Source organism: Podarcis erhardii, assembly GCF_964252035.2.
Source record: "Podarcis erhardii genome assembly, chromosome: 3".
Classification (NCBI taxonomy): Eukaryota; Metazoa; Chordata; class Lepidosauria; order Squamata; family Lacertidae; genus Podarcis; species Podarcis erhardii.
In genome coordinates this window covers 109155848-109169177 of record NC_138507.1, presented here as the reverse complement: position 1 = coordinate 109169177, position 13330 = coordinate 109155848, and the positions used below count along the sequence as shown (strand labels likewise).

The 13330-nt window shown below is 43.8% G+C and overlaps 1 protein-coding gene and 1 long non-coding RNA gene across 5 annotated transcripts in view; one reads left to right on the top strand and one right to left on the bottom strand.

Annotated features, from left to right (window-relative positions):
• Positions 1 to 25: 25 nt before the first annotated feature.
• Positions 26 to 5250, top strand: LOC309338034. 3 transcript variants are annotated; one of them, XR_014154597.1, is made up of 4 exons: positions 26 to 264; positions 3156 to 3246; positions 3807 to 3878; positions 5032 to 5250. It is a non-coding gene; the product is annotated as an uncharacterized lncRNA (long non-coding RNA). The 3 variants fall into 3 exon arrangements; XR_014154598.1 differs by lacking the exon at positions 26 to 264 and adding an exon at positions 2194 to 2509; XR_014154599.1 differs by lacking the exon at positions 26 to 264 and adding an exon at positions 2207 to 2514.
• A 5287-nt stretch (positions 5251 to 10537) lies between these two features.
• PPP1R21 (protein phosphatase 1 regulatory subunit 21) overlaps positions 10538 to 13330 on the bottom strand; it is a 43693-nt gene continuing 40900 nt past the window's right edge. For both annotated transcript variants that reach the window (XM_081854651.1, XM_081854652.1), the window contains exon 22: positions 10538 to 12113. In XM_081854651.1, the coding sequence (XP_081710777.1) occupies positions 12084 to 12113 (30 nt within the window). In that variant the 3' untranslated portion in view covers positions 10538 to 12083. The remainder of the gene's footprint in view (positions 12114 to 13330) is intronic.

Below are 13330 nucleotides of genomic sequence, written 5' to 3'. Positions count from 1 at the left end.
GGCATATACTGCACCGGAGTGAGGCGGGAGCGGGGGTGGGGGGGGGACGATGGGTAAGCAGGGACGAAGCTCCGCCTCCTCGTCTGGCCGGCTCGAGCCATCTGGGCGCAGGCGCAGTCACTCCCTAGGATTTGTTTTTGTTTGGTGGGAGTGGTGGGGATTTTGGCGCCTTTTGGGGGTCTGAGGCGAAAAGCACCTCTGTGCTGGGAGGGGGGAATAGGAAGTTGGGGCTTCTCAAGCAGGGCCTGGCCACCATGAGGCAATGTGAGGTTGGGGGCATCAGGGGGCAGGATGCACAGGGACAGCAGAACCCTCATGTGGGCGGAGAAATCTGAGGGCTCCCTTGGACAAAAAACAAGGAATACCAGAGCAAAACAGCAGCCAGTAGGCTTGGTCTTTACTGAAGACTGTCGTGACAGGACTCCCACCTGCCACCAGGTGGAACAAGATGGAAGCCCCGAACAAAAGAGCCCCCAAACTTTTATTAGCTGCTAAACCCCATGTTACACACACACCCCCAAACTCCATCACTAATACATCATGAAAGGGGAGGTCTGGTGGCAGTAATCTGAGCAATCCTGGACCCTGCCCCATGGATCTCCTGGCCCCCCACCAAACACCCACCAAGTATAATAAAAATATATTTACATTTCCCTATTTAACAGCCAAGTTAATCACACCAAGTTAAACTGGGTTTGTTATTTCTGGAATGGCTATCTGTCTGGCACTCAGGTATCAGGATGCCAGGAATTATCATTCAGGCAGAGGGGCTGCTGAGTAGCTGAGCTCACATGTTTATATGAATTTCTGAAGTTTTCCCAGTGAGCTAAAGTTTTCCCAGTGAGCCAGTACATAGATACATTTATCAGTGAATTGTTACATTTGGTATCCTGCAGCAAAGGCCCTTTGAATAGACAGGAAGAAACTGTGATTAAGTGTTTTGTGGGGACAAATCACAAAAGTCACAAAAGTGATTGTGCTGGTTTTGGTAGTGGGCTGCATGTGCATGATCTCTGCTGGAGGGGCAACCCCGCCCCCAACCTATACATAAATTCCTGCAACAACCTTGATTCCGCACTTTGTTCCTTTGTCATTTGATGTGGGAGAAACATTCAGGTGTGGCATCCCACCTGTAGACCCATCCATGCAGAAGGTCCCAGTTTCAACCCCTGGCAACTGCAGGTAGGGCTAGGAGAGGCCCCTGCATGAAACCCTGGAGAGCTGCTGCTGGTCAGTGTAGACCATACCAGACTAGATGGGCCAATGGGTCGGATCGGTACAAAGCAACTTCCTGTGTTCCTGTGAAGACTTGCTGCTTTCCTCCCTCCTTGTGAAGTTCCTGATCAATTGAATTCCTGCCTGTCATTACACGGTGGTCAATGGGGTTATTCCCAGGCACTGAGATTCGAATGCTGAAGAAGGGAAACGTCTGTGGTGCCTTAAAACAGGGGTAGGCAACCTAAGGCCCGTGGGCCGGATGCAGCCCAATCGCCTTCTCAATCCGGCCCGCGGACAGTCTGGGAATCAGCATGTTTTTACATGAATAGAATGTGTGCTTTTATTTAAAATGCATCTCTGGGTTATTTGTGGGGCATAGGAATTCATTCATTCCCCCCCCCCAACATAGACCGGCCCACCACATGGTCTGAGGGACAGTGGACCAGACCATGGCTGAAAAAGGTTGCTGACCCCTGCCTTAAAGGTTTAACAAATCTATCATGACATGAGTCTGCATAGGTTACAGTCCGTTGGGGGCAGGTTGTAAACAGCGGGGTCAGAGGGAACCCAAATTACACAAGAGGGCCAGGGAGCCTATGATCAAAATTCAGTGACCCAGTTCCACTTCCTCAGGTGGATTAGTCTTCCTCATGTGGCACGTCACACACACAATCAGCTGGACTATTTCCTAAGCAAAATATAAATAAATGCATCTTTATACTGGCTCCCTTTCCATTCCCTTCAAGATTCAAATCCTTTTGCAGGCATGCACAAGTTTGGTTAGAAATGATAACTATCTAGTTCAGTGGGCCACATTCCCTTGTAAGTAGACCAGGTTTTCATTTATTAAAGCTGAACAGATTTACAGCTAATTTATTCTGCTGTGTTAGCAACTTTAAATCGTATCTGACCAGCTGAATTATGTTGCTTCACAAGAAATGAACAAGCGTTACCACATGAAGCCATAAAGAAACAGCTCCATGCTTGCAAAGCTCTTTGACCATTGATGCTGCGGGACTGGCCCTACTGTTAGGTAGGGTGAGTTGGCTGTTTCAGGCAGCAGATCTTAGAATTCTAGAGTTGGAAGGGATCCTGTGGATCATCTAGTCCAACCCCCTGCAATGCAAGAATATGCAGCTGTCCCATACAGAGATCGAAATGGAGGCAGGGGAGTGACAGCACATTGTTGGGAGGATAGGGCTGTGTGTACAATGCATAGCTTGCCCTGCACCCGCTAAGCTAACCTGCTGCCCTCAGATGTGGAGGATACAGTCCTGTTGCCATTGTTGAAGTAAGGTCAGTCTGGCTGCTTTTGGTACATGCAATTGGGAGGGGACTCCCTCTTGTCCGTCACCTCAGGCAGCAAAATTCCTGCAGCTGGCCTAGCAAGCAAGGTTTGATAGCACTTAGAAAGCAGTGAGGATTTGTGCAACGAATCTATTTTTTCCTCCCACTGCTGTTTAGCATTGCCCTCAAAGGTCAAGTCTTTCATAGGTACAAGATAATAATGGAGTTCTCTTATGTGCCACCTCCCACCCTCACCCATTGCAGAGATTCTTTCAAACAATTACTCCTTGTTCTGAAACTTAAAACAAGCAGAGAATGGAGCTGCTGAATTTAAAACCTGCAGGGCCATTAATCTGCCATTACAACGTAATCTTGTTTCATTTCCTGTCCTTTCTCCAGTTTACATTAAAGCACTGAAGCATCAAATCACTTACGGCTTTGCAGATTTACGCATGTCTTTGGGGCAAAAGTGCAGTTCTGTTCTTATTAAGCCCCTGAATGCAACTCTTTTTTTCCCTCTCCAGTGTTCCACTACCACCCTCCCACATACAAATGCTCACACTGTTTTTCAAGCTATCTATGCTTAAGGAGGGCAAATGTGACAGTGGCTGTACCATAAGGGATAACTAAGCTGTACCCTTTCTTGAGAGGGACACACTGATCAGCATTTTGAATCAACATATTTTGAACTGGAAAACTACTGGAAGATCATGCCACTGATTCACTGCTGCAGGAGTCAAAGTATGTACAAAGGTCTCTTTCCCCCACTTATTTCCCCAGAGTAAACAGCAACAGAGGTCACATGCATAGCTTTTCACTGCCTACACACTGGCTCAGAGAATATTTGGCCAAAAAAAAAAATAGTCAATATCTGCCACTGAGTAAATTGGTGCAGATTGTTTAATATTACTTTAATCTTGCTGAAAAAAGCAATAGACTTGAATCTGCTCCTTCCAATCTCCCTCCTCTTCGCCTGCTTCCTCCCTCCGCCAATATGATCTAACAGTTCCATTCAGTATTAACTGAACCAAGATTTATCATAAAATAAGTTTCATATAAGTTTTCTTTTCTATTTTGGCTATCTCAAAAATGTTGGAGAATTCCACCCTCATCAATGCCCTCGCCAAAGACTATGGTTGGTGAATCCCACCAACTCCTAACTTTACCACCTGCAAATAAGTTCTATTTGGGCAGTTCATTTTATATGGGAAGCAGCACTGAGGGAGGGGTTATTTAATTTACTCACCCTGAAGCTTCTATGAGACACCTACAGCATCTGGTTCAACATTACATTCTTTCAGAGGTCTACAAGAGAAACTGATGCTCACGCCATTGATGTCAGCATAAATAACTTGACTACTGTGATCTCAGAAGTAAGACAACTTCATGTGTGTATGCTAACAGATCTACCAACGTGTCTATACATACACAAGAATTTAGGGACAATTATGGGATGCGGGTGGCGCTGTGGGTTAAACCACAGAGCCTAGGACTTGACGATCAGAAGGTTAGCGGTTTGAATCCCCACGACGGGATGAGCTCCCGTTGCTTGGTCCCTGCTCCTGCCAACCTAGCAGTTCGAAAGCATGTCAAAGTGCAAGTAGATAAATAGGTACCGCTCCAGCGGGAAGGTAAATGGCATTTCCGTGCGCTGTTCTGGTTCGCCAGAAGCAGCTTAGTCCTGCTGGCCACATGACCCGGAAGCTGTATGCCGGCTCCCTCGGCCAATAAAGCGAGATGAGCACCGCAACCCCAGAGTTGGTCACGACTAGACCTAATGGTCAGGGGTCCCTTTACCTTATACTACAGAAATGGGAAAGATAGAAATATGGAGACATGATATGCAAATAATTACCCTCCTTGAAAGAGATAATAAAAAGTAGTAGTCTCCTGAGTTTTACCATGATTTGCGAATGCCCAGTTGTGACTGAATTCAGAGTTTCTGACAGCAATTTAAACTGCAAATTGCAGTTTAGATCAGGGTTTCCCAGACTTTGGTCTCCAGCTGTTTTGGGGCTACAATTCCCATCATCCCTAGCTAGCAGGACCAGTGGTCAGGGATGATGGGAATTGTAGGGGAAGTCTGAATTAGATAAAATAAGCATGACATTTTCTCTGCTCCCTGAAAGGATGCCCTCAACAGATACAGATGAGGTCAGTAAGTCGGCCATCATGCCTGTCCAACCAGACATGGCCAAACTTGGCCTTCCAGCTGTCTTGGGACTACAATTCCCATCATCCCTGACCACTGGTCCTGTTAGCTAGGGATGATGGTAGCTGTAGTCCCCAAACAGCTGGAAAGCCAAGTTTGGCCATGCCTGACTTAAGCAATGCAAATCTAGACTAAATCCAATTATTGGTGGAGACTTTTCTTTCTCAGAGTTAATTAATTGCTGCATGGAGGTATATGTATGCATTCAATATGGCACTGGTTCCAGGGACTAATGATGCTTGCACCTCCATTGTGGGTAACTGCTGCAGGAGATTCCAGTCAAAGCAGTGCTGTTTCATCCAATTCCACTGCAGTGACACCATGCTGTTTTGGTCAGAGCCAAGCCAAAACAAACACAGAGTTCCAGAGCATATACAGAGTTCCAGCTGAGCTGAGTGTACTGTCAATATGTCTGGTAGTCAAAGTATTAGTGGGCTTAGGGAACCTAGTGACTGCTGAACAAGCTTCTCTTCTAAACCAGCAAAGTGAATGGACTGTACACAGGGTCAATAAACCCTGCTGGGAAAAGATAATACTGAGGCTGCATTTTTCTAATTTGACTTTTCACATTAAGCTTCTTATGCCTCAGAGAATTGTGCAGTATACATATATCACCCCCCCACACACACACACACTCAACTGGCCCTGCTTCCACAGGAGCAGGAACTGCAATGACATTTAGACACAAATCCTCAACTCTGCACAAAATGCTTCAAGATTCAAGAATGTGTGCTTCCCCCACACACAGATATGGAATGCTGCTTCACTATGCTGAAAATGCCTTTGTGGTCTCTACAAAACTGCCTGGATTATCTTGAGAACAAAAGTTAAGCCACGTGATATCCCACAATTTCTGAGTCCTGAGAGACAGACAAAGATTGAGTGGACAATACAAGACAGAAGAAAGCCCAAGGACACTGACTGACAGACACACACACACACACACACACACACACACACACACACACAAAAACACAAAATGTAATGTAGGTGTTTGAATCCAAGGATGCTGGCTCTACAAGTGAAAGCCCAGGAGTCTACAAGTTCACCATAAGATGAACAATTAGGTAAATTATACCGATTTATGCAAATAATAAATCAATTAATGGATCTAAGATCAATAACTTGAACAATTAGATCTATTAAAACCATTAACTACTTAGACCTTGGTCTATGTTCAAGATATTGGTACTAATGTACTAATGTAAAGGATCCTTTTCATCACTTTTATACCCAGCCAATCATTGCACTCTGCAGAAGTGCTCCTGCAGGTGCCTCTTCATGAGTTCTTTTCTGTCAGATATAGGAACCAGGCCCTTTTTCTGGCAGAACCTGCCCTTTAGAATGACCCCCCTCCCCACATCTCAGAGAGCTGTCATCTCTATTGTCTTTTCAGCACCTTTCTTTTTCAACAAGCCTTTTACCGAGAGAATTTTATCCCAATCTGTATTTTTATTGGATTTGAAATTGTTTTTTATATATATTTATTGCTGGTTTTATTGTTAAATCACTTTGGGGTATTTCATACATACTAACCCCATGGAGTTGTTGCTTTTTCAAACTTTCTATCGATAGCAATCCTTTTTCACAACAACTTGCCTGATAATGAATTCCTACATACTGGAGTTTTAGCTGCTGAAATTAGTACTGAAGTCAGAACCTTCAAATGTGCATTTTTTCTGAAATGCCACCACCCATTGTACTTGCAGGGCAGTTAGACATGCAGAGCCTCAATGCATGGATAAGACAGTGGTGTTGGGATGAGGGGTTTGGATTTGTTAGGCAAGATGGGTATGTCTGCGGACAAACTGGCCCTGTACAAAATGATGAGCCGTACGTGAACGTGGATGGAATCAGACAGTTGGAGCTTAAAATAAAAAATGTGGCAGAGCATCTTTTGGACCGATTGCAGAGGTGAAGTTGACAGGAGCTGATTCCTAGTTTGGAATCAGAAAATGTTTAATAATGTGATCTGGGATAGCTCAGTCAGTAGAGCACAAGACTCTTAATCTCTTAATCTCAGGGTCATGGACTGAAGCCCCATGTTGGACAAAACATTCTAGCATCGCAGGAGGTTGGACTAGATGACCCTTGTGGTCCCTTCCAACCCTACAGTTCTATGATTCAGTTGTGGAAGAGCTAAAACTAGGCACTGAGAGTGCAGTGGCACAGCCATAGTAATTCAAAGAGGCCAACAATGCAGGGAAAATGCATGTGCCAGACACATTTGGAGAGAGACTCCACGTAAAGATGCTCCTATGCTAATGCTAGATGCATCTGAGCCAAGCTGGGGAAACTGCAGTGCTTGGCCTTACTGCAGAGACATAGTGGGCACAACAGAAACTTGATGGTAAGCATAAGGGCTGTTGCACCCAGGTCCTGCCTGAGGGCTTTTTTCATGGGAATCTGGTTGGTCACTGTGAAAACAGGATCCTGAACTATGATGGGCCATTAGCCTGATTCAGTAGGACACATACAGTATATTCTCTCTCTCTCTCTCTCTCTCTCTCACACACACACACACACACACAAATATTCTTTATATTCTTAATAAATCATATTAAAATAAAAAATACATAAGAGGTCTATATTATTGCTCCTTTGAGAAGATGAAATGTTCATATGTACTTGGGCGTAGACAAATATTTTTTCCTATCTGAGGTGAGAGAGCAGATGCCTCCACACCCCGCCCAGCTCAAAATACAGAAACTGATGAGACTGGCAGTTGAATCTTATAGCAATAGTTGCAATGAGACATCTTCCTCCACTGTACAGGAGGGCAGCTGGCTAACTTAAGAGGACACAGGGTAGGCTGTGTGGCTGCTACTCCCTGCCTGCCCTGCCCCCTACCCTCAGCTTTGTCACCTGAGGTGGCCATCTGCCCAATAGCGGGGCCAGTCCTGAAATATGTCTTTAGGCTTTCATCATTTAGTGTACATCTTAATGATCATCAACTGATGGTGTTGTTGATTAATCTACCCTTAGACTTGCAGACCTAATTTCTCTCACCTGGCCATAATCATTTCACAATAAAATCAGCAAGCACAAACCATTCTGCAAGCACTCATTTCTTACTTCGCAATTCCAAGCTATTTTCTAGACAAACAACAGATTTCTAATAGCATTCCAAGCACACAGCTGAAGAATTCTCAGCCACTTTGCCTCTACTGGCCCAGATAAGAGGAGCACAAACAGTTCTGAGCAGCTGCAGGGCAGCCAATTTGACAACAGCAGTTTCACAACAGAGTAAGAAGAAACACTAATGCTAAAGTAAATGGATTAGGAAACAATTTAGGGCTCAGGATTTTCTCCCAGTACAGTACACAAGAGGAGTACATGAAGGGGAAAAGGGGTCATTCCAGCAAGCCTAGGTCTTTAATCTAAGTAGCATTAAAGTTGTTTAAAATCCATGTGTGGTGGCTTAAATAATTCCAGAATTGCTAACCAACATCACACATATTGGATTGTACCAACAATGGTCAGTATACATCAATACATGTGTGTGACAGAGAATGGTAGAAAATTTGGACACTGACAAGGCTCAAGGCCAGTTAATTGCCCTCTGTACCATTCCATCCTAATTTCCATCTTTCACACACAGTATTTATCATGACTTCAAGCTATAAAGTTCAAGTACAATTACTCTGTTTCTGATCAGTTAATCTCAAGAATCACAAAGCGCTTTCAATAATTAATAAGCAAGAAAAGTGTGTATTCATGTATGTTGCAGCTTTAAAAAGTTAGAAACTAAAACAAGGGACATCTCAAGTCATCTAGTTCAGTATTATCTGCACTGACTGGCAGCATTCTCCAGTCAGGGGTCTCTCCTAACTCTACGGTGGAGCTTGAGCCAACGACCAATGAGACCAAGACCTTCTTTTACACCCACCCATCCCTATTTTGGGATGCGGGTGGCGCTGTGGGTTAAACCACAGAGCCTAGGACTTGCCAATCAGAAGGTTGGAGGTTCGAATCCCCGCGACGGGGTGAGCTCCCATTGCTCGATCCCTGCTCCTGCAAACCTAGCAGTTTGAAACCATGTCAAAATGCAAGTAGATAAATAGGTACCACTCTGGCAGGAAGGTAAACGGTGATTCCGTGCGCTGCTCTGGTTCGGCAGAAGCGGCTTAGTCATGCTGGCCACATGACCTGGAAGCTGTACGCCGGCTCCCTCGGCCAATGAAGCGAGATGAGCGCCGCAACCCCCGAGTCAGCCACGACTGGACCTAATGGTCACGGGTCCTCTTTACCCCTATTTTCTTCCACCTAGCACTTAGTGGCTACTTTTGCCTCTGACCACATTGACAACTGGTGTGTGGCCCCTGCACATTTTCCCTTGAAAGGAATGCAGCTCTCAGGCTGGGGAAAAAACCCCACAACCTGGCATAAGGAAGTTGTTAGACAGAAGCTGCAGGACCATGACAACAAGGGGGAATACCCCTTTCCTTGAATCTTCCTTTCACTTTAAAGGCCTTTAGTCCTTTCACCAAGAGGGGCGAGTGACCTGAAACCTTCGGCCTCATTTCACGCAGGTCTCCTTTACACTACTGCCCACTGCACATCTATTTGCATAAACACAAATATATGCAAGAGCTTTTGGTGGGCCCATGTAAGAGAATGTGTGCGTGTAAACAAGGGCATGCAGCAGCGGAAGATGTAGAACGGCTGCTTGTGTGCTGCAAACATGAGATGGGCTCTTATTAGAACTGTTGTTTCATTGCTACTGTTTGTTAAGATTGCATGACTTTATTCATTCCTTATCAACTTGATAGCTCTGGCTAGACATAGAAGAAATCCAGCAAAAAATAACCTAGCACTCCTTTCTTATCCAATGCATTTTTATATCACTTGTCAGCCAAGGCAGGGACAGGAGGCGGCACCCTGTAAGTGTGTGCCTCTAAAAAAAAGGGAAAAAAGAAACCTATACCTGCATGGAATTTTGCAAATTTTTGCAGCCAACTGCAGCACTTTGCTATATAAAGAGCTGTGTTCCAGGGTTTGGACACCATAACTCAGAAAAAAGCTGAACTGGAAATTGGGGAAAACAGGTATGTGACAGGAAATGAAAGAGGTCCCAACATTGCAGATTCTGATGACGACTTAACATCATGCTGCCCAAATGGTCCGTACTTTTTACAAGTGCCACCTGGAGAGTGATGGACAAGGAGAGGTGGAGGGCCTGCCAGAGATGAAGCTCCTGCCGACATCTGGTCTGTCCCCCTTCAAAAACCACCAGCTGACCCTGGAAACATTCCAATTCTACAGAGAGCCTACCACTTCCTTTTCTAATGTAGATCAGCATATATCCAAAACTAAATAAATCCATACATAATGCACTCTTCATGAATTCTCTACCAAAGTTTTCTTTTAGCTCTGTCCTATCTTGATCTCTGAGCAGAGATGAGATGATGAGGAATTAGAAATGTAATGTGACCAGTTACATAACTTGGAGTGTCAGTTGTCAAACTATCATTACCTTACAGTAGCTTGTATTTTCAATCACTTTTGAAATCAAATAAATCTAATTAATTTTCTTACATGCAACACCTTTATGCTTTTGCGTAGTTTGAGACTGGATTCTGCCTTTAAAAGCAGTGGTTTAAAATTAACCATTGAGTGCAGTAATCTTTTTCAAAGCACACTGCCTTTCAACATTCAATCTTCCATCCTCCCACTAACCAGTCCTTAGTCATACAGTATTATCTTAAACACTGCAGCTATAAATCTTAAAAACCATTAAAAGTCAGGACACAAAGGCAGTTTTGCTCAAAACCACATCTAACACAGGAGCACACAAACATAAAAGTCTGACAGCGAAAGTTTTAACATGGCAGTATATTTATTCTATGCTCGTAATACACATTGACATGGTTGATACAATGAAGTAACCCTTGAACATAGGACAGCTACTATTTCTTACGGGGCTACAGAAGTAGTTCATTGTGAAATATTCAGTAGTGGAGTTTCTTGTGAATGGCGAGGAACTCCCAAGGAATACTGTGTTGAAAAGACCTCAGGTTAGTGTCAAAAATATTCCCAAGGAAGAAAACTTGGAACGGGAATAAATTTTTAGAACACCAAGACGTCATTTGGGCGATTCCAAAATGCCACAGAACAATCTTCAGCAAGGGACTGGCTCAGACTTTGAAAGTGCCAAGGTAAGCTTCAAGCAGCAAAGCATTGCTGCATTTCAGGAATTAAGAGCCTACATTGCAACATCGAAGTTGTAACGTGAAACTCGGGTGAGCGTGCCAAAGAATCTCCACCCCACCCCTCAAGAGGAAAAAGGAAGTTTTAAAAACGGGCAAGTTACTATGTAGTTGCAGATGGGGAAGGCAAGCAGGCTCCGAAAGAACAGCACCACAGACCCATGTGAAGGTTTACATCGGTATTTGAACCAGCCCCTCTCTGCACAGCTTTGCTGATTCAGTGATTTCTTAGCCTGCTTCAATGCAACAAGCTGCGTTTGAAACAGAAATAGTGATGGCCCATCATGCGTACTGTCCCACTCCTATTGAAATGAAAGGTCTTTGCAAGAAGCCACTTGCCAGCACTGTTTGTTATTCTCACATCTTCCTCCAGATGTGGGGAGTCATTTCTCTATCACTGGCTTATGAGAAAAGTAACAAACAGAAACAGACAAAATATCACCCTTCAGCACGATTCAAGAACACCTTCTTTGGCCCACTTTCTGCACTTGATTGGAAAAAAAAAAAAGGACCACTACTGTACACTTTTAATAGTTCATTACAGTTAATATGAATAGTCACAGCCGCATTGAATGCTTCAATATAAATGTACTGAGACTGCCTCTCTAAGGCAATCTAAGCTAGTCTACAAGAGAAGACCGGAATCAGTAGTATGGTGTGTTTTTTTACAATAACTGCACAGGTGGACATCACTGAAAAACACTGATAGCTCTGGGCTTCTTCTTTTTTTAATTCACAGAAAGGAATGGACGGGTAGGAATGACAACCTCTTAGGCAGAAAGAGACAAGTACCACACTGGTGTCAGATTTGTTCATCTCAATATGCACTCAAATATACAAAATCTTGGAAGTTTGTACAAGGAAACTAAAAGCAGTTACAAAGTGGTATGGTAAAAAGTTATGGTTCATTCCTATGCAAGTTAACCACGGAGTGCCTATTTTTTTCCCATCTGCTCTACTGAACACGGCAAGTCCAGTTTGCATTACACTGGCAACCAAATCTGGTGCTGTCTCAAATCCAAAACCAAATCAAACACTGGTAATCCCACCACTGCAGCCATGTCCAGTCCAAGAGGCATTTTGCCAGCTGAACATCAGTTTCGGCATCTGTGTTTCTGTGCATCAGCAACATCCAAAGGTCAGTTGGACGACCAATACTATCGACTTTTGTTCTTCTTGGAATTTCCCTAGATCAAAAAGAGAACACAGGTGATCAGCAGAACATAGGATGCTGCCAGTTGTGGTCAGGCAATCTGTCCATCTAGCACACTTCTGCCTAGTAGTCTTACTGGCAGCAGAGATCTTTCCCATTTTTCTATTACTTAATCTGTAAAAAAACAACAGATAACCCTAGGACTGAAGGTGGATCACATTACCGTAAATATGTCCCTCAAAGTAACAACTAAAATGTCAATGCCCCACACTAGAGACTTAGATCCTGAGTTCTCTTCCAATGAAGGGAGCATCCTGTGAGCAGCAGAATTTTACTCTTCCCCTGAAACTCCTTGTGCTGCTCCACCCAAAAGTTGGGGAACACTCTGAAACTGTCAAAGGAGGTACTACAAAGGGATTGGGAACTGGGGGGTGGGGATATTACAAACTGTCACACATACCCTTCCACCAACCAGAATCCTCTGCTGGAATGTAGAAGAGAAGGGGCCATTCCATTTATTATATTTTCCAAGAATTTCAAAATACTTGTTTCTAGGAGACTGCCTAATGCTTGTGGGTGACTGGGGTTCCTGCAAATAATTCCCTGGCCTGATCCAACAGCACCTGCATGCAGTGCATTCATTCATTCATACTTCTATTTAATATACCATTTGATTTTTAAAAATATCAAAGTGGTTTACAATAAGGATCATGCATCACAGATAAGTTGGACATTCGTATTTTAGAGACCCTTAGTATGGACTCCTGCTTTGTACACTGTACACATTGTACATTGTGCTTTGTACACACGTTGGTGAAATTCTAGTAAAACAGAATCTTATCTCTTTATGGGGGGGAAATGTCAATTTTTACAAGAAAAAAAGGCTTCAAACCAAGCCTCATGCAGGATAAGACAATCAAGGGTACCTGCACTGATGGAACGATCTGTTTAACACTACACTTAATACAACCCCAGGTCCTTCAATAGTAGTCAAGTAAAAAATGGTAAACATAGGGGCTGCAGTAAGGTAAAATATGTTGGTTCAGGGGGCAAAGCCAAACACGTCCTGCATCCCATGAGCCATAAACTGGGATGATAACAAACACATGCATGAACAAATCTGAGTTATTACAGATCAGAGAAGGGAAACTAATATAGAATGCTTTCTTGTAGTCAAGAAACTCTTTTCGATCTACTGCAAATGCCCAGAGATTTACCAGTTGATTCTCTGCTCTACTTTCTGTCTGCCCT